This window comes from Phyllostomus discolor, chromosome 13 (genome assembly GCF_004126475.2).
Source record: "Phyllostomus discolor isolate MPI-MPIP mPhyDis1 chromosome 13, mPhyDis1.pri.v3, whole genome shotgun sequence".
NCBI classification, from domain to species: Eukaryota; Metazoa; Chordata; class Mammalia; order Chiroptera; family Phyllostomidae; genus Phyllostomus; species Phyllostomus discolor.
In genome coordinates this window covers 53,582,857-53,608,868 of record NC_040915.2, presented here as the reverse complement: position 1 = coordinate 53,608,868, position 26,012 = coordinate 53,582,857, and the positions used below count along the sequence as shown (strand labels likewise).

The following is a 26,012-nucleotide window of genomic DNA, read 5'->3' as shown; positions in this document are numbered from 1 at the left end:
CTGGAGGGGAGAAGACACAGACTTATCACGAGATCCTCAGTCAGAATGCGGACGTCCAAGGGTGTGAGTGAGTAGGCGGAGGGAGGGAGGGGGAGAGAGACAGGGAGAACGGGGAGGGGACGAGCAGAGATTACACACCCATCGTCATGTGCTTCCTGCGTAAGACCCTCATTCGAGGAGAGCCACAGGCCCAGAGGAGGAAGGTCAGAGGGCAGGGGACTTGATTGCATACAGAGGATTAAGGCATATTAAATTCGTTAAAAAGGAGACGGTTTCCAAAGATGACTCCAGGCTAACTCGAGAAACCAGCACACAAACCCGTGCTTTGCCCCGAAGAGCTCACCCAGTTTCGGAAAAGGGGAGAAGCCCAGGCCCCCCCCCTCAGCTCTCTGCAGAGGCTCCGGGCACCATCCCTCCTGACCTCGCCGCACCGGGCTGGCAGGGAGCCCGCAGGGGGAGGGCCGCCGCTGCCCGCCGTGGCCATCTGCCCTGCGGTGGGGAGGTGAGGCTGCCGGAGGTGAAGGAGAGCAAGGAGGATGTTCGGGGCCTGCTCTGGTCGGTGGAAAGGGGCGGACTTCATGTGACTTAATCTCCAAAAAATTAACTGGCTCTTAATTTCCAATCAAGGTGTGTGTGTGTGTGTGCATGGGCAGGGGGCGGGGGTGGTTAGGCAAAAGAGCTCCGGCTCAATCTCATGGCCAAGTGTCTTTCTTTCCTGCCGGCTGTACTTGGGCTGAGACAAGCCACGTGCAGAATGGAGAGCCGTGCGTGGTGAGCACTGACGCCCTCACGGAAGAGAACAGGCCATTTCCCGCTGCAGCCCGAGAAGGGGCCGAGGGGCCCTTCCCACCCCCGAAAGACAACGAAAGCAGCAGCCGAGAAAGGAAGTCAGAATGCCAGCAGTATCCTACAGGGGACTGAGGACCTGGAAAGCCACCACATCGACATCGTCATACAACAAGAGATGGCCCTTAAACCCACAACAACAAAAGTCAACCGAAGCAGTTCCTGGAGGAAGTGAATCCCCAAATGGCCAGAGAGAACCGACTGGCCACTTACTCAGGGAATGGAGAGAACACAGCTATGAGCGAGGGAGGCCCAACCTCCACACACGGATACGAGGGTCTCCGGGTGCACCAGGCTGGGCGGGCGACAGGGTCCCACCAGTGCCCATCAGTAAGCGGCCAGAGCTCAGCCTGCAGGACTCAGGGAGGGCGGCTCCCGTCCCTGTCCATGGTGCTGGCGCGCAGCCGCTCTCCAGGCAAAGGCGGGAGAGACGAGACTGCTCTCTGCCCCAACCCCCGCCCTGCCCCCCCCACCCCCGAGAGAGGAAAGTGGTGGGGAGATGACAGACCACGAATGGTGGGCAGATAAACAAGGACTACCGGAGAGGTGGCTGGGGAGAGGGGGACTTGAACACCATTTGCAAATCACGGATTTATGAAGAAGGGTTCCCACCTTTCGGGAAGTTGCAGGGGGGAGGGGCATGCATGTGCTGTGCCCCTCACTGTCACATCGAGCCAGCGCTGTGCAAGCACCCACTAGGAAACTGAGCCCCAGGGCCCCTCAGCAACCACAGGGGGCCTCACGAACTGCCCGAGCGTCCTTCTCACTGGTGGGCGTCTCCCAGGTGAGGTTGGCACAAAGTTTATGGCAACTCCGGGCATGGCAGCTGGCCAGCCGGGCACTTCTGGGATGTGTGCTGGGGCCTCGGGCTTCACAGGCGGAGGAGGCTGGTGCTGAGGATTTCCGAAGAGGACAGAGTCGAGATGGCAAGGGGGAAAAAAGGCAAGGTAAACCTCACACATTGCTACCTGGGATCTAGCACTTCTGTCCAGAGTCCCCCTGGTCTGGCAGGGAGCGGGGTCTCCCCTCCAGAGAAGGGCTTTCAGCGAGACCCTGCCTTCCTTCATTGGGCCCTGAAAAGAGCACTTGGTCGGGGGAGCCCAGCGGGGGTTGGTAGAGGAAGCGGCGAGAAGGAACCCTCGCTCAGGCCGTGTTCCGAGGCCAGCGTGCAAACGCTCTCCGTGCCCGCCGCTCGGGTGGCGTTCGAACGCAGCTCTGGAGAAAGAGACGCGCGGGGTGGGAAAGGCACTGCCGTTTGGGCTGTGGTGTATGAGCCCTTGAGGTCAAGGGACAAAGGTCAGTCCACAGAAGTCAGAGCACAGAAAGAAGAGGAACCAGGAACAGGTAGGCAAGCGTGACCACTGGGGTCTCCAAGACGCCGGGACAGGGGTCGGATAACCTGAGATGATCGGATGCTTCCAGCAGAGCAGGCCCACCTCTCCGCCCACTCTTCACTGCGAACACACGCACACACAGCAAACTTCAAGGGGGAGTTGGCTGATTATTGCTTTGTCACCTTCGGAAGCAAACAGATGACACACGGTACGAGAGGGCCACCACGCTCGGGGCCCCCCCGGAAGGCTAACCAGAAGGATGGGCATTATTGAAACATCGGGGCTGCTGATCCTTCGGGAGAGAGATGGGACTGGCCGAAAACGTCATGGGAGCCACCCCCGCCCCAGGGACCTGCCCTGCACACAATTCAAGAAGGAGACCCAAGTCCTCTTGACCAAGACCTGCCTGGGGGTTGGGGGAGGAGGTGCCTTCATGATTCAGGTGTTCTCCGGAGCCCTGGGAGACGATCCAGCCTGACACCCACGCACCCGGAGCTGCTGCTGCTGCAGTGTGCAGAAATGCATGGTTTCTACATACCCCCCCCCACACACACACACAACCACCAGCATGGGTGTCTCTGGGCAGCCTGGCCTCTCTCCCAGGCCGACGACGTGCGGTCCAGGGAGACAAGTGAGTGCTGAGGAGGGCGGGCCTTTCCAACCCGGTCAGAGGTGCGGTGCGGGGCCCTGGGCCACCAGAAGGAGGGGTCCCGGCAGGGAACCGTTGTGCAGGCAGGAACGGCAGCAGCGTGGCCTCGTCTCGGGGGCTGTGACAGTTAAGGCTTCTGTTCGTGACACGTGGCAGTGACCCTGTCTGGGCAGGAAGGGAGAGTCCTGTCAGCAGGGGACGGGGGGCCCCGTTTCGCTCTCCCACTGAGCCTCTGAACCTTTCCTGGCATTCCCCGAGCCGGCTGCCCACCAGCCATGGGCCGGGAGGGACAACGTGGGCTTTCTGTGGCCGCCGGTTTGTTTCCTGAGGGGGGTGGGGGCTCGGAAGGGGGTGGGTGGCTGGAGGCCGTGGAATGAATGCGGATCTAGAGACTGGTCAGGGTTCCGGCCTCGGCGTCCTCAGTGGGTTACTGGAGGCTGGACAGAGGTGTCACGCACACGGCCCTAAACACGGTAAGCGCAGGCTCCGACCCCTTACGCGGGACTGTTCAGCACAGGTTTACCGCAGGAGTCGGAGCTGTTTTGGAGCTGGTGACACAGAAATACGCACACCTATACGCAGATGTGAGTGTCATGTAACATACGTGACGCCCCCGTGATTGAGCACAGGACGTGCCCGCAGTGCAATGCACGCGTGTTCCCACCAAGTGGGGAAAACGGTCTAAACAGCACGGACCCACGCGGGCCAGGTTCTGTCGCTGCGTGGGAGAGGGAACGCCCCGCTGCCTGTCTGGTTCCAGGTCTGCAGGCAAGGGGCGGTGGTCTCCAGCGTAGCTCACATTGGAGCCGGCGCTCACGGAGTGTGGCCTGGGTGCCCCCCGGCCCAGGCCTTCCAAGAAGCACGTGCGGTGTCGCTGCAGGGAGCCCCTGGGACCACCTGGCCCCTGGGGGCCGTCACCCGCTCCACAGACGGGGAAACTGGAGGGCAAGAGGCTCGGTAGTCCGGGCCCTACGCCAGGGCGTGTCTGATCATTGGCTTTTTAAATCTTTTTTCCCCAAATTATCTTCCAGTTACGCAGGTAGAATATAAACGCAGAGGCTGGGCACCTCGCAGACGAGGCTGCTCGTGGACCCGCTGTCCTCTCGCTCCATAAAAGGGGACAGAGACGCCGTGAGCAGGGCCGGCCAGGGCTCCGGCTGCCTGGCCCCTCGCCCCTGCCGCCCAGGCGGCCCAGTGGTGTGTTTGTGCCTAAAAGGGAACGCGCTGTCGCCACACTGTGCGGGAACCCAGAACAGCCGGGCCCGCGGTCTTTCTTCCCTGGCCTAGGGTTCGCAGTCCCAGGCCTCTCTGACCCTCGGCCCTCCGCCCGCCTTCTCGGACTCCTTGAACTGCAGGCCCTGCCCGGGTCTCCCCACCAGGGCCCCTCGTACCTGGTCAGGCCTGGTTCTCATACAGGCTTTGCCTCTTCTTAGATTTCAGCTCCTTTAGCCACTGGGGTGAGGGCTCTTCGGACCTGAAACCACGAAGCCAGGGAGGGTCAAGTGCAAGCGAGGCCAGGCGCACCCTTCAGGCAGGGCGGGGGGTGCCCGGCTCTCCACCTGCCGCCGTGCCAAGGGGGATGCTGAGCAGGGCGCTGGCCGATGCCAGCCCCGCCCATGCTGGTGTGATTGACAAGCAAGCAGTGGCCATTAGTCCAAGCCTCCCCCAGTGAGATGTTAAATAAGCCCTGGCACGTCCACTTGATGACATAATCCGCAGCTATAAAGTGACACTTACATGACATTATTTCCGTCCATCCGACCATCTGCCACCCGAGCATCCTTCCACCCCTCCCTCTCTCCACCCACGCGAGTGCCCGCCGCGGGAACGTGTGTGCCGGCCGGGCCAGGCCGTGGAGTCCAGGTACGTGGTCAGGTGTCACTCTAGGTGTGTCTGTGCAGCTGTCTTCGTTTTAGACGAGATCAGCATTTAAATCTGTAGACTCTGCATCCAGCAGATGACCCTCCGCAGCACGGGGGGCCTTATCCACCGGGATGAAGCCGTAATAGACAAAGACTGACCTCCCCGAAGAGGAGGGGGTCCGGCCAGCAGACCGACTCTGAGACCCGAACTTCGACGTCAGATCTTCCTGGGTCCCCATCCAGCCTGCGGCCTGCCCTACACGCCTGGGACCTGCCAGCCTCCAACACCCCGAGAGACGATTCCTCAATACAAATCTCTCTCTCTCCCCCTCACCCCCAAGAAGCGCACCCCGAACCTGGGAGCGCAAGGGCCCTCGTCCCCAAGACCCCTCACCTTTCATCCTTCTCGACGCTGGTGGGCAGCACTCGACTGCCCAGCTGGAAGGGGGACTTGGGGGTCTTGGGCTGCGGGGCCCAGCCGGGGGACTCGCCGGGACTGTCCGCCTCTGACCTCTTGTGCAGCTGAGCCTGGGGAGGGGAGAGAGCCGAGTCTGTGACCACCTGTGGGGTGGGGAAGGGCCCCGTCCGGTGACATTGTCACTGCATGGTGACATGCGGTCCCCACAGACAGGAAACACGGAGGCGGGGGCGATGCCACCTAACTTGGGAGGGTCAGAAAAACCACAGGTCAGCCCTGCTGCCCGTGCGGCTGGCCGTGACCACCAGGCATCAAGGAGCCAGCACCGAAGTCCACAGAAATTGTGGCTGAAAAGCCACCATGTACAGTGTCCTCGGCACAGGACAGTCCATCTCCTTCAGCTCCGCTGTGAGGCGGAGATACTAGCAGGAGAGGCTGACCTCTGCTCAGCCCCTTGCTCCTGCATCCATTGGAATGGAATGCACTGCAGTTTTTCCAATCCGATTCCCACAGCCAAAGGGTGGGGTGGGTCTCTACCCACCCATCAGTGGAGGGCACGCAGGGAACAGAGTGACTCAGAATGGCGTCCGCAGAGTTCCCTTGGGGGACCACGTGTGTGTGATGGTGGCGGGAAGCCTTCGTCCCCGACTCAGTCAGGGGACAGCCCCGGCAACGGCGGCCACCCCCACTGTCCTACTGACGGCTCTGCGCACGGAGCGCCCAGCGTTTGGACGCCGCCAGGCACGAGTTATATGACGTAGGTTTCCCCATTTTACAGGGGAGAAGCCTGAAGGCCAAAGGCCGAGCACTCTGCCCAAAGTCCCACAGTTTTCAAGAACTGGGACGGCCCCTAGTCTTCCCGCCTCTGATTTCAGGGGGCTTCCCAGAAGGAGCCAGACAGCCCCGCCTGACTGTTGACAAACGCTGGGCGCTGCCCCCGGCTGGCCGAGGGCCACCAGAGCAGAGGGGCTGCCGCGGGCCGGGGAGCTTGTGTAGGTGTGAATGGCAGGTGCCTCGTCCTCCCAGAGCGCGGGGCTCCGGACTGTGTTCGGGGGCCTCGGGAGTCACTGGGGGCATCCGCACGGGCGCCCCCTCTGGGGGGCAGGGCCTTCTGCTACCCCCTGAGTTAGGCTGCTTCATAGGCTGCCATTTGTTCCCACGCTTAAAAAAAATAAGGCCAGAAAGCTCCTGGCCGACGGCAGCGGCTGCGAGGCCGTCACGTGTTAGGGCCTGTAAAGTCAGTTACGGGGATAAGCGTGCGTCTCTGCCATGTGCTGGCTTTCCGCTCTGGCGAGAAATGACACGGAAAGCAGAACTCGTGTCCACTGAAGGGGGGGCACACCCACGGCCCTGCCAGGGGCTTCCCAGCCGGCAGGGAGTGTCGGGGTGAGAAATCCCACAGACAGCTCGGCCGCCTTCACCCTCACTTCCTCTCCAACAAAACGGGAGGAAGGACCCACTTCGGGTGGCGTCGCTGGGGCCACGGGGCGAGTACACAGTGCATGGTGCCTGGTCCAGAGCGGGGGCAAGGGGGTCCCCTCCCCTACCCAAATGAAGCACCGTTGCTCCCAGGACCGTGAGAGATGACTGGTGGACCCGGGGAGGGAGGAGTGGGCCGCCCCTCGCTGCCTTGGGATTCCACGGTCCAGCTGGGATTCCAGATCAGAGAGTGGGCAGTGTGGCTCTGGGGCTGGCTTCCCACCGCCTTTGGAATGGAAACGATCCCTTCACGTGGTTACCGTCCCTAGCAGACCAGACTCAAGGACATCAGGCTGCATGTATTCCCTCCCGTTCCCCTGACACCCAGCTCCCCGCCCCATGCTCATGGGGAATGGTCAGCCCCTTGACAGAAGAGGGCGCCAGAGCTCAGCTAGGAGGCCTGACTGAGCAGCAGGCTTGGGGACGGAGAGACACAGGGTCCAGGATGAGAGGCACGGACGTCCGCTCCCAGCCCTGCGCCACGGCCGGGGTCCTGGCTTTGATAACACATGGTGGTCGTGTGCGGTGTCAGCACGGGGAGAAGCTGGGTGAGGGGGTCTGGCCTAGTTTCCCAACTGCTTGTGAGTCCAACTGTTTTAAAAATGAGGGCGGGGCGGGGGAAGGAAGGGGCTAAGTAGGGAAGGAGGGAGGGAGGGGAGCGAGAGCATGGGGCGCGGGGCCTGTCCTTTCTGTCCTCTCTGCTGCTGGGTCTGGGGGGGGGGCACTGGTACCTTCAGCGCGGCCGGGTCTACGCCTGGAAACACCGGCATCCTCTGGGGGTGGCTGACGGGTGTCCTCTCGGTCCTGGGTGGCTGCTCCTCGTCGTCGGACTCGTCTCTCCTGGGGGATTTCTCTTCTGTTGCACAGAAAAGGGCAGTGAAGTCACTGGCAGACACCAGGCATGGAGCTGTGGGTCCCAGATCCTCTGCGCACGGACCCCCACGCAGTCCTCACAGTGGCCCTGACAGAGGTTATGGCTGGACCATTCTATGGGCGAGGACAGACTCGGGGGCTTGCTTTCTTCGGCACAGCTCCTGCCGAAAGGTGGCGGCAGAATGGACGGGCATCTTGCTGCCGGGACTACGCACAGGCAGCCTGGGCTCCCGGCTCGTCCCCCGTTGGGGAAGTGGAAGGGCCTCTCCGACACAGGCAGGGAAGGAGACAGAAGCGCCTTCAGCGGCTGGTGCACGGGGCCAAGCCCTCGGAGAGAGGGGGAGGGGTTCTGCTGTCTGTGGAAGGGCTGCCTGGAGTCGGACCTGGAAGCCACCTGCCTACACCCTGAGGCCCCCTTTCTGGGACTGAACCCCACTGTCACGCTTCACCTCGCAGGCAGGCGAGACTTCTGGGGGACAGACAGCAGGTCCCCGCTCCTGCAGGAGCGAGGGTGAAGAGTCCCATCCTCCTGGGGACAGGACACAGGACTGGGCACAGTGAGGAGAGGGGCCAGGGGGCGGGGACCAGTGCTCCGGGGCCCCAGGCCACGCAAGAAACGGGGATGTGTGCAGAAAGGGCACCCCAGGCCTTCCCCAGCGCCTGGCCGGTTCCCGAAGGCTGCCATGCACCAGCAGGCTGCTGCCGGGTTCCAGCGCTGAGGCGTGGGGGGTGGGGGGGCGGTAATTGTATACTTTCAGGGGCGATTGTGTGCTTCTGTTACCACTTTGGCTTTTACTTGCTCCAGGCACCTCCGTGCAATTTGGCTCAGAAAACCAGGGCAGTGCACAGAGAGAAGTCTTACTCAAGACATTTAAACATTTCCTTGAGTGACAGACCTGAGACAGGAAAGGGAGCGAGAACTTTCCCAGCGTTTAGGTGTCCGGTCAAAGCCACGCCCCTCAGAAGCCACGCCCCTCACTCAGCTCCGAGCCTGCGCAACCCAAGTAAGCAAAGTCCCTGCAGCAGCTTTCGGGGGACTACAGGCCATGTGTGGAGGGGGGCATCACCTGCTATGGTTTCCATTACAAGATTTCATTGCTTAAAACTCTTCCATGAATCTCCATCTACAGATAATGTCTAACTCCTTGGCAAAGAACCGTGGCTTCCCAGGAGCTGGCCCCGCCTACTTCCCCAGCACAGCTCCTGCCAGAACCGTGGAGAGAGGCCCGAACCCGGAGAAAGCCCGTACCACACACACAGAATGTCCTTTCCACACCTCTGGTCTTCAATCTGTTAATATTCTGTCGGGACTACCTTTCCCTGGCTAACTTCTACCTGCCCTTTAAACTCAGCTCAAGATCTGATAGAAAATGCAGCCAAAGAAATCCTTAGAGGAAAATGTGTAGCCTTAAATAATTCATCAGAAAGCAAACAAGACGAATAATACAGAAGTGGATCCTTCAACTTGAGAGTCTAGAAAAAGACCTGAAAACAAACCTGAATGACACACAGGATGGACTTAGTAAGGGTAAGAGCAGAAACCAGGAAACCCTATTAAGTTGTGGCTTTGTCCTTTGCAAACTGCAGAGCTCCAATTAGTGTGTCATTCCTCAAAAAATTTTTTTACTTAGTTGCTAATAAGCTGTGCAGAATAAGAGATCACGGTTTCCTGGGTAATTACGTTCTAATGCCCTACAGCCCTCAGATCAGAAAGGTCTTTCCAGTGCTTCACCACCCGCCCCCCTTCCTGCTGCTCACGACGGCCCGTGGAGGCCCCTGAGGGGCGTACCTGTCGAGTCCTTGAACATCCACGCGCTGTCGGCCTCCTCCTCCAGCGGAGACCTGCTCTCTGACTCGCTGAGCCGGCTGCGCCGGAGCGAGTGCGAGATGGGAGCCCGGCGGCGGCTTCTCTTGCTGAGCTGCACCCGGGTCTTGAGGGCACTTGAGTCTAGGACTGAGGTTTGCTTTGGGAGCGGCAGGGAGGAAGAGGGAAAAAAGTGAGGGACCACTCGCTGAGGACACCACTTGAGAGAGAGAGAGAGGCACATGGGTAGCTGCCCTGACACCCGGGATCCTATTCAGGTGGCATGTGGGCCAGCATTTCCGAGTTTTAATAGTAACCTGACACCCCCAGGAATCGAATGAAGGCCTGTGCCTGGCACGCAGCGGGCACACGATGGGAATGCCTTTCCCTCCTGGTGGCATCACACGAGCCCATAAACTACAGCAATGCTCAACACATGGCAGGGGCTCCCCGGACCTCTGTTGGGTGTATAACTGAACACAGCACCCGATGCAATCCTCATCACCCACACCGTGTCCGTGTGTATACAGTGGGGCGCCCCATGGAGGATGAACTCGTGTCTTCCCCCATCTCTGTCCTTACTCAGGGGTGCCAGCGAGATGCCCTGACCGTACTTAGGAAGGGGAGTCCCTTGGGGGCCCTGGGGGAAGCCCTGCTCCCAAAGCAGTGGTGGTCTTTCTCTGGGGGAATCTGGGTGGCCGCCCCTGAAAGTGTGGGCTCGAGGCTTTGCTGCCAGGAGGGCAGGTCCCTTTAGCTTCTGTGGCTGAAGGGGGATGCACCTTCAGGAGGGTGGGGGGGCAGCCCTTTCGTCAGGGAAGGAGGGTAATGGGACCTCCGTGTCTCAACGACTGACAAGGGAAACCCACCTGGCCTTTGTGGGTGGGGCTGCTCGGTGGGGGGAGGGGAGGGAAGAGGACACATAAGGGTCTGGAAGGGGCTGGAAAGGGAGGCAGTGGGGCCTGGGCAGCTGGCATCCTGGAGGGTGCCTCTGCTGGGAACCTGGAAAAGCTGAGTCCTCTGGGCTGTCCCTGGGGACCACACAAGGGGTACACACCCCTGGAGGGTCTCCCCTTCTTAGAACCACTACCTCCCATTTTCAGAGATGCCTGGGTGCCCTGGTGCTGGGGGCACCTCTCACTAAGCAAGACCACTATGAGAGCACCCGGCAGGAGTGGGGTCGAACTTCCTGCTCACGTAACAGTCGTGGGCTGGGACCAGGTTAAACTTGAACCCACGCAGTTGTATCTGAGGCTGCAGAGCCCGCTGTGCTGGTTGGAAGTGGGTGAGGAGGCAAAGGCTCAGGGATGTGAAAGCATTTGCCCCGGGACACACAGCAGGCGTGTGACAGGTGTAAGTCACATGCAGACAACAGTCCCACCTCAGACTGTGCCCTCTGCACCCACCGGAGGGCGCCGGGCACACACATGCTGCCCCGGAAAGGGGCGGTGCACCAGGAGGTGCCGGAGCACCCCTCTAGGAGGAAACGACCATCTCCGGCACAGGCTCCCGGTGGGAACGTACATCGATGAAGGAGAAGTCGTCCACGGTCCTCGCCGAGCCGGTGTCCGGAGGGGGCAGCCCGTCCGTCCCATCGGTGGACTCCAGGTCGGTGCTGGAGCGGTCCACGCTGGTGCTCCGCTGGTCCCGGGAGCAGTCCTGCTGGTCCCCGGTGGAGGTGGCCTCCGTGTGGGAGGACAGTGAGGACAAGCGGCTGCTGGAGGCCTGCTTCCGCGCCGACGCGGCACTGCTGTCTGGCGACGGGGACTCGGGGGCCAAGCTAGGAGGAGGGAAGGGAGGGAGGGCGACCGGGTCAGGCGGGCTGTTTCCGAGACTGGACCATCGAGTGCAGGAGGTGGCGGAAGGAGACAGGGGCGCGGGCTGCGCTCTATACTCCGCGGAACGAGGCCGGACCCCCAGTGGGGGAACGTTTCGCGTGCACAGCCAGGCGCTGCTCGTGTGCCCCCAGAACACCGGGAGGGGTGTGGAATGGGAGCATTAACCTCAGGAAATTAAACAGTAGCCTCTCTAAAGATGAGGAGGCGGAGGAACACACACGTGCAGTAGCTTTCCCACACAGGAGGGACTGACTCTAGAGTCCGTGTCCTCGGCCTTCTTGACCTTCTTGAATTTCTTCCCATGACAATACACTCAAGTGCCACTTGGGTAACGGGGATCACATAAAATAGAAAACTCGTAAGTAAATCAAGTCGTTACACTGAAAAGGCTCTCCCTGCGCATAAAAAAGACACCCAGGTCAAGGGCACAGGAGAGCCTTACCCTGAGGAAGGGTGTGTGGGCGTACCAGCCACTGCCTCCCTCCTGGGAGGGCCTGTCCTGCAAGACACCTCCACCCCGCTGCACCCTTCAGCAGAACCTCCAACCCGGGGGTGCTGGTGCTTTCGTCAGCTCTCGGATGATCGGATGATCGTACCACTGGAAACAGACAGGGCTTTCCCGTGCAGGGTGGGATTGAGCCAAATCCACAAAAAAGAAGAAATACCATCAAGGTGGCAGCAGATGGCGCTGCTACCTAGGGCTGGGAGCACAGCGGCTCCCTGGATGGTCAGGCAGGGGGCGCTGCAGTGTCGCTGGGAGACAGGAGGGGGTGCCTTCCGCCCCCGCACCCCGCGGGGATCCCAGGCCCCCGGTAAGGGCTAGGGGATTGGAGACCCAGAGAGAGAACAGGGCGGGCTATCCCGCAGCCAGCGAGCGTGGAGCTGGGATTCCATACAGGCCTGCCCCCTGAGCCCGGGCTGCCCTCGAGAGCCCTACGAGCCGAGCCGTTAAAAGCAGCAACACTGAAGGCAGGCGCGGCCTATACAGCCACGTGTTCCCCCCCCCCCCCCGCCCCCCCCCCCCACACTGAACAAAGTCTAGAAAGACAAAAACCATTAATGAACGTTATGTCTGTGCTGAGATGACTGGTGGGTTTCATTTCCTTTATGGTATTTTTAATGTGGTAAAATACACATAACGTGAAATTCACCATTAGCGAGAGGGCGCATCTTGACAACGCTGCGCGCCCATCTCCACGTGGGTCTAGTGCGCCTTCGCCACCCCGGAAGGAACCCCGGCGCCTGCTCAGCGGTCACTCCCCACTCGCCCTGCGCTCCGGCCCCTGGTGACCACTAACCTGCTTTCTGTCTCTGTGCGTGTGCCTATGCTGGGTATTTCACATATCATTCAGTATTATTTTTAAATATTTTCTCAATTTCCTCTTTACAACAAGAATGGTTTGCTCTTACAATTACGGACAAAGCAAGCTCCAGGAATACAGAACACTGACAGCCACCCAGATGCCCCGCCCAGCAGCCAGGAGCCCCGCCCACCCCTCCTACCTCCCCCCACTCTGGTGCTGGTCTGTCCACGTCCCATACTGGCTGTCGGCTTCCTGTACGAGGGTGTCAGTGTCCTTGGGCTCAGGGGGCCGCCTGGTGAAGCACTGTTTCAGCTGATCCTAAAAGGGCAAGCCAGACAAGAGGTTACTACTGCGGGAAACTCTCAGAACCTGGTCCCAGCCGATGCAAGCAGAAATGCATTGCCCCCCGCCCCCCTCAAGCTACCCCAGGTCCCAACTGCCTTAGGGGGGCAGGTACAGATGTCCCCACTGGGCACTAGCGTGACCAACCGTCTGGGTTTGCCCAAGATGTCACAGGATGCAGGGCTGTCAGTGCTGAAGCCGGGCAAACTGGGACGAAGGAGTCCCCTCCCCAGTCCACAGGGTCCTGCTGGGCCTGTTCCCCTGCCCAAGACCATCCTCAGTGCCTAGCTCCGCCTTGCACTGCAGCCAGGCCGAACCTCCCTCCACCTTCAATGCTCCCAGGACTTATCAGTCTGTCGCCCACCATGTGTACCCCACGCCGGGTTTCCACAGCTGCCACGCTTCCCCCATAACGACCAGCCAGCACAGTGTTCTTGGAGCATTTAACTTGTGCTGGGGCCCACCAAGCTGTTTACATGTCGCCTTGCACCTTGCAGAACTACATACACTCCCCTGGAAATCCCACAAGGTGGCGCTTATCACAATCCCATTTTACAGATGAGAACATTGAAGCTTAGGAGGAGAAGTGACACCCCCCCAAAGCAAACAGCCAGTAGGTGGCGAAGTGGAACTCAAACCCAGGTTGGGTGATTGGACCCCCAAATCCCTGGGCAGGAGCCCCCAAGTCCCTTGAGTGCTTGGACCCCCAAGTCCCTGGTAGCCCCTGGGCCCTGAGTGGCCTGGACCCCTTGGAGAGGGTGCTGGCTGCCACCAAAGCGGCTGCAGGGCCCAGCCCAGTGCCTGGCAGAACATCTCCATTAAATTGAATGAACTGCCGACTCCCCAACTTGTCCGTGTGGGAGAAGACGGAGCGCTCCAGGTGGAACCAAATGCCAACCCCCTGGGTGGCCACCGGCACAGGGACAATTCAAACAGCCTTGGCTCCTGCGATGTGAAGGGCACCCCCAGAGACCAGTTTTTGAGGACCTGGGGCCAGCAGGTGAGGAACACGAAGGGAGATGGGGGCCAGGGGATGACGGCAGCCTTGCCCCCGGCCCCAGGAAGAGCAGCAGGGAGGTGCCACTTCTGTGCCCCACCTGAGGGCAGGAGGCAGGGCCTGCGTATTCAGAGTGTTCATCCCTCCCCATCCTCTAAAGATAAACAAACAAACAAATAAAATCTTAAAAAAAAAAAAGATAGAAAAGATGTACACGAGGATGGGATTCAGAGCAACCCCGTCGGCCACTCCCAGCACATGGCCGCACCCAGAGGCCCGAGCTACAGCCACTGTCCGCCCAACCCTGATCCTGCTGCCTGTCGAAGCCCTTTCTGGCTCTCGGTAGCAAAATAACACGTGTTCGCTGAGAAACACCGAGGCGACACAGAAAGCCCCAGGGATAACAGTTTAAAATGACCCACCACCCAGGGAGGACATTGAGTCCAGGCTCCGGCACACAGCAGCTGTGTGACCTTGGGAAACTTACTTAACGTCTCTGTGCCTCAGTGGCTAGACAAAGCAGGTGTGAAGCCTTTGGGAGAATGTCATCTCGGTCACTACCCTTTCCCACAGACTACCCGAATTTGAAGGGATTCGGGGGTCAGGACAATCTAAGGGAATCCACTTCACACATGACGCTTAAGGAAGCAGGCTGCTGCTTCTCAGCACTGCCCGCAGGCAGGGTCCCGGGTCACCGGTGCAGATTGCCGGTCAGCCATGCCTCCACGCACTGGCAGGCCCTGGCCGGCCGACCACCCGGCAGCAAGGCTCGGGCTTCTCACCCAGGGCTGTGACACCTCCAGATCAACCACAAAAAAATAAATAAATAAAAAAAGGGCCTGAAACTCTTCTAAAAACTTCCTAAAAGTCAAATTTTTAAAATCTGCTTTACAGCATGTTCTTCCAATCCAGCCTCGCCTCACAGGCCACAAAAGCCCTCCCTCTTTGCGGGCCAGCGGATGTCCACACGGGAGTCTGAGAACACAGGGTGAACTGAACTGCTGTGGGGGACACGCGTGTCCAAACTGCCCCCGTCTGGGCCGTGTGCTGGCCTCTTTCGACATGTATTTTATCAGACATCCCGATCTGCATTCAGCTGTCACTGTCCCGGAGGGTGGTCACATCTGACCATTCAGGCCTACGAGGCCCTTGGAGCCCTCCCTTTCTGGGGGAGAAACTGAGGCATAGAAACAGGAAGTGCTGTGCAGCTCTCAGCTCTCAGGGCGAGTGACAGGCGGTGCTGGGGGGGCCTGGGCCCAGGCTGTGGGGCTCCGATCTCAGCACTGCTCCCAGACGCCCGACATCCACCCGCCCCACTTCCCTCAGGAGGCCTCGCGAGGCTCGGGTGAGGAAGTGCACACTGAAATGTTCTAAAACGCCTCAAGAACTTTGCGGGTTTAAGAACCACTCGCTGGACGAGTTCACCGAGCTGGGAGCCATGGCGGAGGGAAACTCCGGGCCCTTGTCTGGCCGGCGAACGGGGCTGCCCCGGCCCAGGACGATGGCGACAGCTCTGCAGCACCCGGCCCGGGAGACCGGGCTACCAGACGCCGAGTTTCGACAAGTCGTAACCCGTCCCGAAATTGAAAGCTCGCATACCCTCGACTCAGCAGTTTTCATTCCAAAGTTTATCTCAAGAAAATCATCAGACCCACTTGCCAAGACCTACAAACATGGACACTCCCTGCAGAGTTGGTTCCCACGGCAAGACGCCGGACGTGACTGTGACCTGAAGGCCCCAGGGGTGGGCACTGGGGAGACACAGCGTGCCAGTCAGGCACTGGGGGAACACAGCCCAGGGACATGGTGTTCGGAGGGAGCATGGACTGTCCCTGAAAAATGCCTGCTGTGCACCAGCAAACGCTTTTTAAAACATGATACCAAAACAGCATGCGTGTTGGGATACCAGTCTTGTAAAAGCAGACACATGGATGTACATGCGTGTCCGTAACGGAAAACCTCTGCGGAGTCCCACAACCCCTGGGCCCACACCCGCCGGTGGCGCTGTCTGTGCCGAGTGACAGGCTGTCTTTTCATTACTGATGCTGGTTTTCCTTGGTGTCCACGCTTGTGATTCTGTATCTCAAAATAACCGGACGATAAAATGAAACACAGCCCCACCTCCGATGCTCCCCCCTCGTACGTGTCAGGAATGTGGAACAGCCTGGAAGGCGCCCTCTCCCTGCCCGTCTGTGTCACAGCCTGCGCGCTCCTTCTGTAAAGGGCCAGATGGGACACACCTGGGCCTTTGGGAGCCATCTGGCCTCAGTCCCAAACACCCCACTGAGCCGTCGTTACCCAGAAGGCAGTGCGAGCAGCATGTGAGTGCGTGTGGCTGTGTTCCAATAAAACTTTATGTGCAGACAGGCGACTGGCTGCCCGTGGCCCGCGGGCCGTCTGCTGACCCCTGCCCGCAGCGCTCAGACGGGCTGTCGGCGGACTCGCCCACCACCGGGTCTACAGTGGCTGTGGAAGGAGTGTTTGTGGGAAGGGGACGTTTCTGAAAATAACTTCTTTGCAGGGAGTGGGCATGAACTCCTGAACCAAAGGAGAGAACGCAGCTGGCGAGAGGGCAGGGAGAGGAGAAGCTGTGACGCCTGCGTGTATTCTGGGGTGTCTGACACATCCGCCCAAGAAAGAACCCTGAGTCAGGGCAGCCTCGGTGGCCCACAGCTGACAGGGCAGTTCCGAGCAATTCAAGATGTGCACCCCACCCCCCCTGCAACTCAACACCCCCAGCTGTGCAGGGAGCTCTGAGGTCACGGGCCGGGCTGGCGTGCTCGCCTTGCTGTCTCAGTGCCACCGGGGGTGGGGTGCACTCAGCACCTTCCTGCACCGTGTCGGGTCAAACCTGCACAAGGGCTGAGCGACAATGGCAATGAAAACTTCGAAGGCTAGCGCTGAGTGCTGATGCTGTGCCGTGCACTTGGCCTTCTAATGCCCTCCACAGCCCTATGCAGTAGGACTTGGCACGGGCCCATCTTACGGGGGGGGGAGACTGAGGCTCCAAGCGGCAGTCTGACATGCCCAGGGTCAGAGTTGGAAAGCTGGGGAGCTGGGGTTTGAACCCAGTTTGCCTGGTGTCCAGCCTTGAGCTCCTAAAGCTGCTGCATTCTCCTGGCTCTGGCTTGATACAAAGAGCTCTATGGGGTCCTCGATGACCATGTCACAGACAGAAAAACAGAGAGCCAGGGAGGCGCAGGGGTGCCTGGCCAGGCCCAGAGCCCAGGTGCCCCGACTCCATCCCTAGGCGTGTCAGCTGATGGGGTCTCAGGCCCAGGAAGTGGAGAAGGGGAGGGCCAGAGGCCAAGGAGAGGCCAAGCCCCCAGCTTGTTACACTCGCCCCACGCCTCACAAACCCCGGCCCCCATCTTCAGACGAGAAACTGCAGCCTGCAGGGCCCCAGGTCTCCTCAGCCCCTCTCCTGCCCGCTGTGCCGGGGACGCTCCGCCTGGCTGAGTGCTGTGCCCTCCAGTGGCCACAGGGGGCGTCAGCCTCTCCCAGAGCTTCCCAACCCCGGGCCTCGATGGGAGCCCTGTCTCTCAGCACCCTGACCCCGGGGGTGGTTCTAAGTCCCTTGCATGATTTGTTGGGAGCCTGTCCCTCCCCGTACACACCCCGTCCAAGAGGCGAGAGCTGAACTTCATCACCTCTGCACTCCCTGTGCTCGGTCACAGTACCCAACTAAGCGTCAGTACTTAGTAAGCGTAAGTAACTAAGCCTATTCACTAAGGGTAAGTGCTTGGTAAATAGGAAGAAAGGGAGGGAGTGCAAGGAGGAGGAGGGGGGAGGAGAGGGAAGGAGGTCAGGCCAGAAGGAAATGGACAGGGATGGGGACCGGGGCTGGGCAGACCCCTCCCCCACAGCTGCCGGCAGACACTCCCCAGTAGCCCTTCCTGAGAACCTGGGTCTCAGCTAGCGGGGCTCAGGGCCGTCGACAGGCTCCTGGGCAGCCCATAACGCCACCTCAAGCCATAGCACAAGCCAGGCCTTGCCCCTGCCCTGGCCCAATGGCAGGGGTGAGATGCTTCTCAGGGAAGATTGGGGGGACAGTAGCTGCTAAACCCTCTAAACAGGATCTAAGAACAGTGCAGGTGTGTCCAGGTGTGGCTAAGGTGTGGCCGGATATGGCTGTGTGTATTGGCTGGGCTAGGGGCATAGCTCAGGGTCCAGGCTGGTCACTTGGCTGGAGTGGTTGCCCACGGACTCAGGACACACCATGGGCACCGTGAAGGAAGGTCTTGGGGTCACCTGAGATTGGCAGCAAACTTGGGGTGGAGGAAGGAGAGGGGAGAGGTGAAGGACAGGCAGAGGCAAACAGAGGCAGAAAGAAGCATTGAGAACCAAGACAGAGCAAGACGGAAACCGAGAGGACATGGCCAGGACCGAGACACACGCAGAGCCGGACCTAGAGAGAGACGCACGGGCGAGGGAGACGAAGAGGTGGAGCGGGGTGAGTGTCTGGGCCCCAGGACCAGGGGCTGGAGGGCCCCAGGACAAGGGGCACTGTGCTCCGCCCACAGGAGCACACCTGTTCCTGGACTCCATCCCCTGACCTGTCGAGGCAACTCCAGCTCTGCTTTTTGCTGACTGTGCCTGAACCCTGCTGACCCTCAATTTTCCCACCTGTAAGAGGGGGAAAGGGGAGGCACAGGGGCGGTGGGAGAATTCCCTACAACGCCTGGAGAGAGCCACACAGGTGAGGCACGAGGTGAGGGCCCAGTAGATGCCAGCTGACCCGAGGAGGACGCTCTCCAGTTTAGCTCCCAGAGCACATGACTCGAGCAAACACTCTGACACCCCGCCCGAAGGAGGCCAACAGTCGCGCCTTTCAGCCGAGAACAAAGGGGCTGCCCAAACCAGATCCGCAAGCGTCTCCCTCGACCTGGGCACTGGCCCCGCTGCTCCACTCCACAGGGCGCCTCGGGAAGGTCACGCCACACAAGGAACTGGGCTGCAGCTCCGCCCCGCGGGCCTGTCGTCCTCCGGGGCTGAGCCGCCCCCCTGAGCACCCGGGCTGCACAGCGACAGCTCTGGCAGTGACACACGGTCTCCATGGGACATGTGCATCGCCCCAAGTGACAGGGACACACGTTTGCAGCTGGTCCTCAGGGGGCGTGTTCGGTTTCTCTCAGGAGTACTGGACAAGGCTCCAGGGCGAGGCTCTGCTCACGGCCCCAGAGGCTATAAACAGAAATGACAGCTGGGTAGGGCCCCCCCGGCTCCTATCACCCCGGGGGCAGAGTCCCCCTGACTCCGGGAGCCCAGCGGGCAGCCTGCAGCCTGTGTTCCGGGGGTCAGAGGTGAGCAGGGAGGTGCTAAGAATAGGAATGACCTTGAACACTCCGGCAGCACTGCCTTTGCCTGGCCCCATGTCAAATTCCTTCCGTGGGCCACCCAGTTTCATTCCTGCGGTTAGAGACTATTAACATCCCCATTCACAGATGAGGCAGCTGAGGCTCTGGGAATTAAACAACAGCAGCATCAAACACACACGGCGCTGACTGTGCGCCAAGTCGCCCATTTAGTCGTCCCGACGGCCCTCAGCAGCAGCTACCGTTGTCCCCCCTACTTTCCAGATAAGAAGCCGGAGGCACCGAGAGGCGGAGGGACTCGCCCAGGATCTCGGGAGGGAGGGAGAGAGCCTGCTTCAAACCCAGGCGCGGGCTCTGAGTCGACGGCCTGCTCCCCAGCCCCTCCCTCTACCATTCCCGTTAGCAGGGTGTCACCCAGGCATAGCCCCTCTGGGGCACTTCTTGGTGCGATCCGTCAGCTGCCGGCCGCAGCTGGGGCCCCAGCTCCTGCAGGAGGCCTCGCCCGACTGCCTCCTTCCACAGAGGAACTTGGCCTCCCCGTGGGGCCCCACAGAGGCCCCTGCGCTCAGCCCAGCAGAGAGCCTCCCGTGCAGGGCTGAGCTTGGAGCTGGCTGGACTGTCTCCGCCGCACTGCGAGCTCCCTGAGGGCAGGCACTGGGGTCCGCTCACCCTCACACCCCGGTGCCCAGCTGAGAGACCGCCACGTGGAGGGGCTGATACCAAACAGGCGGATGAATGGGTGAGTGAGGGAGGGAGTGAACGAACAGACCCATAGCGGGTCGCCTCTCTTACACCTGTGAATAACACCGCCGTTCATTCGGACTCTCGCACCGTACCACAGGACTGCCTGTTTTTCTGTACGCCCGTAGCATTGAGCTGACATTACTCTTCAAATAAACCATCTTCTCTGAAGCACCGCATTCAGCCTGCTGACAGCAATGAAAGTGGACTGGCGACTGTGGTTTTTTTTTCCAAGGTGCAAGACAGGAGAGACTGGCTCAGGAAAGTAGGACAACCTCCTAAATAACCAAGAACCTTCGCACAGGGGAAGGGAAGGGGTGTAGAACATTCTAGAAGTACTGAGATACGCTGTACGAAAACAGACAAATTCAACTTCCCCTTGAAGTCTCAAGTCCTATTAATGGAAGGAACGTGGGTCTAAGGTTACGACGAGCCGAGGGAAAAGAGAATTGGGGGTTTTAAAAAAAACGCATTGAACCTAAGTGCCGGGACCACCGTCGCGTGGAACGCTGTTTATTCACTGAAAGGAACTGCCCAAAGGGGCGGGGCGGATGGACGGTGTGCGCTGCTGGGGGGTGGGCTCCAAGGCGCACTGCCAAGTGACACGCTGCCAAGTGCGTACAGCAAGACACGAAACAGGCGGCGGCTCGTGCCTGTGATGAAACAGTGTAGTGTGAGCGTCTGAAAACCACCCGACCCTCAGAGAAGGACGGACTGTGATGGGGTGGGGGAGGGGAGGGAGGCAGACACAGATTTTATTCTACCTTTTCTGTAGCATGCTACCTGTTTTGTAGCATGGCTAGGAATTTTATAAAAACAGGTTTAAAAAGTGCAATTCCCTCCGAGTATATAATCTTTTGTCTCCAGCTTCTTCGCGTCGCCGGCGGGGAACCTGCCCCCGCCCAGCCTGGCTCGGCTCCTCTCAGAGAGTCTGAAAACAGCCTGAGCCGAATGCGGCTTCTCTCCTCTGAAACGTCGCACGTGCAAACATCCATCTCTCGTGTTTATTTCCGGCAAGGGCCCAGCTAGTCAGGGACAGAACTGCAGGCTTGAACACGCAGGCGGGAACCTGGTGGGAAGGCAGGGAGCTGGCCGTGTCCCCTACTGCCCAAGGACCCCAAATCACCAGGACCTGCCCAGGGCGGGACGCAGCTGCCATCGCCACCGTGGCCTGTGGCAGCGAGGACTCCAGGGTCTCAGCGCTGCTTCACCAGCCCCCCATCTGGTGGTCTGCCCAGCCCAGATACGGACACAAACCCAGATGCGCACATACACAACTACACACACACACGCCCACACACACACACATAAACACATCGACGTATGCACGCAACCAAGTGTGCACACAGCCACACCCGCACATACTACACATACATAAAACATGTGCACACAAGTGCACACACAATACATGCCCACACACACACACATCTACATATACACAAACACATACACATATATAAAACTACACACACACATAGAAATAGGCACATATGCAAATAACAAACATACACAAGCACATACACATACAACACATGTGTACAATACACACACACACACAAGAACACACACAGGCAAGCATACACACAAATTCGCACACCCAGGGATGTTCACAACAGCACCGTGTGCGGCCACAGGTGCCTGTCCACAGGGCGTGTGGCCCTGGTTTATCCCTTCAAGGGAACCCGGCGCTGCCCAGGAGACAGCGGAGACTTTTAAGTGCTGACTGGGCCCCAGGATCACTAGAGGGGTCCGACCCCAGGGACCCGAGGTCCCCCTGGGCCCAGAGAGGGCCACGAGGAGGAGGCAACGGAGCTTCATCAAGGGCACGTGACAGGGCCTAGGCCTTGAAAAGTGGGTCAGACTGGGACAGGTGCGGGAGAACAGAGAAAGCCGTGCAGGTGAGGGAGCAGGCTGGGGACAGGTGAGGCGGGGACGTGACAGTCAGACTCTGCCGAGACGCCACCACGTGATGGACTGGCCGGCCCCTGCGCCGTGGCCCGCAGAGCAGTGCTGCATGGGAGGGGCACAGGGAGGATGTGGGGCCTGCTTTACAGGCGCAGGGGCCGGCGTGCAGGCCTGCGGCCTCCAGGCAGCCCTGGCCCAGCGGAGAAGAGAGCTCAGGACCTACACAAACAGGGCGCCCCTTCCCTGGGAGTGGGGCCCAGGCAGAGGTAGGGGCTGAGCCTGGACGCCCACTACCCTCGACGGGCACAGTGGCACCCGTGTGCAGATACACCCAGCCCTGGTGAGGGCGCAAAACCAGTTGGGCTGACATTCCATCCCCTGGGTGGGAGCCAAGGGCTCCGTTTCCTTCTGGTGCTTCGCCCAGGCTGTGGCTTTGTTCTGAGCCCCTGCCCAGGGCCCAGGGCGCCGCCTGTTGTAGCTCACAACCCAGCCCTCGGAAAGCCAGAGGTCCTGGAAAACGCCCTCGAGGATGCTATCTTTCTGGCTAACTCTTCACCGGGGCAGAACCATCTCCTCCCGTGTTTCTGCCTGCCCATCACGTGGCCCTCCCTGGGTCACCAGTTGGTGAGAGCGCTCAGAGAGCCCACACTGAGCTCCTGGGTGCAGGGCGAGGCCCCAGCACGCTGGGAGCCAGCTTATCAGCGGGCTGCAGAGACTGGTGCGCAGGGAGAGCCTGGAGACCTGTTCGGGCAGACACTGAGCCCTGGAACAGCCCACAGAGAAAGCAACGGACCCGTCTGGAAGGAGCTGGGGCCACGCAGGCTTGTGGGCAGGCTGCAGGAGCCCGGGCATCCTTGGGGCCAGAACTCCCCGGGTGGGACTTGGAAGTCAGACCCCGTGACACCTCGGGCTCCCAAAGGCTGCTGAAACGTGCGGCGAGGCGTCCGGCTGCCGAAGGACCCTTTTCTCAATTTGGGGGCAACAAGCAGGCTCTGGGGACTGGAGGAAGCTGGCACGGGGCCTTCTGGCCCATCTTGGGGGAGCGGGTACCATGGCCAGGTGCCCAGCAACACCCTTCGCCGTGTCAGCCCCCACAGGGCCCTCCCGCCAGCTTGTGAGGTGGGTCGAGGTGTTGCAGCATCACTGGCCCCAATCCCACCCTCACGGGCCAGGTGCATGTCAAACGTGGGACTTCTTGGGTCTTAGAGAGGCGAGGGGCAGGCACGCTGTGTGTATGTTGGGAGACGGCCCCGGTGCGGTCTCCAGCGGGGTGCCCCTGCCTCGGCCCTACGGCACGTGGCCGGCAGTCCGTAGGACGTTTAGCAACACCCCTGTCTGTGCCCACCAATGCAGCCCCGCTCCCAGTCCTGACCACCAAAAATGGCTCTGTACACAGCCGGTTCTCCCCTGAGGGGCAAAGTGTCCCGCGCTGGAGAACTACCGGTCTAGGCCAGGCAGTCTGGGTGAGCGTGAAAACCGGCTCTTGCGAGGGGAGTGGGTACAATCTTACTTTTTCATGCAGGCCGTACATACAATGTCACCGTGCATTAAAATTTCATGGAAAGGAATCAAGAAAAACTGTTCTAAAGACCCTTTAGGGACCATAATAAAAAACACCACAAGATGTGGGGAACTACTGGTGCAGGGCGTCACCCCAAAGGTGAGCGGTGCGGAGGCCGCAGCGCACAGGCTAGTGATCTACAGTGTGTGACGTGCTCAGCGCTCGGCCGGGCACATGGTTGGCAGTCAGGGAGAGAGCGCGCTCCTCACCAGGCTCAGGAGTCAGAGGACCCCTCCCTGGCTCTGGAACCAGCAGGAGACACAGCGCTGAAGAGGCAGCGTGATACTGGAAGCTTTTAGAAACTGTTTTCCAAATTCTTGGCATAGGTCTCCACAGGGCCAGCACGCTAGCCGACCTCCCTCAGAGGGTCCGGCAGAATTATAGGAACTGGAAGGATGCTTGCAGCAGTGACTACCCTGGCTTCCAGAAAAATAAGGCCTTGGCTACAAACGCTGCTCTCTGGAGGGTTAACCGCAGCAATTACGGGAGTGAGACACAGGGCAGGACAAAGACCCTGGGCGGGGCAGAAACCTCAGCTGAGCCCACCCCCCCCACCACATGCCTTTGCCAGGCTCTGAGGGGCAAACACCCGGGGAGCTGGGAGGTCCTGGGCTGACACCTCTCTCTCCTGGGGCCAGTGCCGGCTGGACAAAGTCCAAGCTTGTTGGCTGGTCACTTGCAGCCACCCCCCGCCCAGGACACCGCTCAGCTGGCTGCTCCTCTGGCTTCAGCGACATTGGCCTGTGTGTGGTTCTGTGACAAGCAATGCCACCCTCTGCCCCGCTGCTGTGACCCTCTGCCCCGATGCCCGTCCCTGCCTGGTCCACTGGGGTACTGCTGCTCCACCTTCGCGCCCCAGGTCTCCCCCGAGCAGGGGAGCACGAGGTCCTCACTCAGAAGTCTCCCAACGCTCTGACCACCTGCGCCCCAGGCCGAGTGCCTCTGAGGGCTGGGGCCACACGGGGTCACATCCCTCTCCCACCGTCTCTCTCCCCACCGCCACACCCAGGGCCAGAACACTAAAGGTGCCCAGTGAATGTCTGAGGAGGGAGGGAGGGCGGGAGGGAGGGAGGAACATGGTCCAGGCTGTGGACAGCAGAAAGGTACCCAGGCACTAAATGACCGAGGTGCCAAGTTCCAGTGTCCTCAACCATAGAAACGGGGACGGGAGGACCCACCTCTCCAGGCTGTCACAAATCACATGCAGTGAGTGAAAGGCCCTAGCACACAGGAAGCCCTTCTCTCCTTCCATTCATTCGTTGAAGCACCTACTCTGTGCAGACACTGTGGACCAGGGGTTGTCCTTGCTCTGGGGGAAGCTGACGTTCTGGGGGAAACAGACAGAATACAGGACAGACTAGACTACAACTGTGGCACAAGGTGGTCCTGAACCTTGGAGGAAAACAAAGGCGAGGCAGGGGCCAAGGAGTCCAGGGCCTGGGGGTGGGGCCTGCAATCCTAAACAGGGTCAGGGTCAGGGTCAGGGTCAGGGGGAGTCTCTTCGGAGACGGAGCAGAGCTCTGAAGGAGATGAGGGTGACAGCCACGCAGATGTCCCGGAGGAGGGCGTCCCAGCAGGAGGGACAGGCCAGGCCAGGGCAGGGGACTGGGGGCGCCCCACCATTCCCACAGGCGGCATTTTTGGCACTTGCTGTGCCGGTTTAGGCATCTAGGCGGGGGGCCAACGCGCCCTCCCTCTCCCCTGCCCCCAGATCACATTCTAGGTCTACCATTCCTTCTGCTCGCCCTTACACCTCGAACTTCCCACAGGAAAACATGCATCAACAACACGAGGTGTGAGGTGCTTACTCCGCCCCGCAGACTGCGGAGACTGGCCCCGGGTGAGAGGCGAGGGAAGGGGCAGGAGGCCAGGGTCAAGGTCGCCCTGCTCGTGCAGCGCCTCGATTCCCAAACAGTCCCTGCTGCTCTTTGCTCTCTCTCCCGTCTGAACACTGACCGAGCGCTGCCTGTCTCCGGGCAAGGCCCTCTGCCGGGAACATTCGTAACTCTCCTCTCCAGACACGAACACCGCACTTGAGGCCCTCCCATAATCCGCTTCCACTGGGGGAGGGGAGCACACTGGCCACATTTTCCAGGTGGGGAAACAGGTTCAAAAGGAAGTGACCTGCCCGGGGACACACAGGCGCCAAACCCAGGCAGCCCAGACCAACTCTGCTTCCGCGGTTACCTTCCTGGCCTCCCCTTATCCACCCAGGGCTGCGGCAGACGCAAGCCTGGCTCTGGGGGCCGCTCTGGTCCCCGGCTGCAGTCATCGTAAAGTAACATTTCGGTGATCTGTTGGGGAGGCCTGGCGGCCAGCCTGGGAAAAGCCTGAAATGCAGGTGAGGGATTCATTTGAGCGACAACACCTTGGAAAAATTCTGGGACGTGGAAATCCAAGTGTCCCGGTGGATCTGAGGTCAGATGGACCCAGGTTTGAGTCCTGGCTCTGCTGCACGCCGGGTGTGCGACCTCCGGGAACTCGCTTCACGTCTCTGAGCCCACACCTGCTCCGTTCTTGTTTACACTAGTGTTAGATTCTACCGCACACCGATGAGATGAGCCTACCCACAAAGGACCCCACGACCAATGGAAAGTGGACTTTCTGCGGAAGTAACCTTCTGAGTGTGTCACGGGGTTTTTAACACACAATCTGTAAAGAGAATCACACACACACACACGCACACACAACACCGAGGCAAAAGACGGCTCTGCTTGCCAGCCCCGAGTTTCCCACTGAGTGCCTTG

The 26,012-nt window shown here is 60.2% G+C and overlaps 1 protein-coding gene across 3 annotated transcripts in view; it reads right to left on the bottom strand.

The window, feature by feature from the left end:
* Positions 1-952: 952 nt before the first annotated feature.
* Positions 953-26,012, bottom strand: part of KIAA1671 (KIAA1671 ortholog) — a 163,430-nt gene continuing 138,370 nt past the window's right edge. For 2 of the 3 annotated variants that reach the window (XM_028529058.2, XM_036014143.1), the window contains 7 exons: positions 12,604-12,722; positions 10,787-11,042; positions 9,251-9,425; positions 7,320-7,444; positions 5,086-5,219; positions 4,221-4,303; positions 953-2,994 (listed from right to left, as the gene is read on the bottom strand). In XM_028529058.2, the coding sequence (XP_028384859.1) occupies positions 4,225-4,303; positions 5,086-5,219; positions 7,320-7,444; positions 9,251-9,425; positions 10,787-11,042; positions 12,604-12,722 (888 nt within the window). In that variant the 3' untranslated portion in view covers positions 953-2,994; positions 4,221-4,224. The remainder of the gene's footprint in view (positions 2,995-4,220; positions 4,304-5,085; positions 5,220-7,319; positions 7,445-9,250; positions 9,426-10,786; positions 11,043-12,603; positions 12,723-26,012) is intronic. The other variant, XM_036014142.1, reaches the window with a different exon arrangement.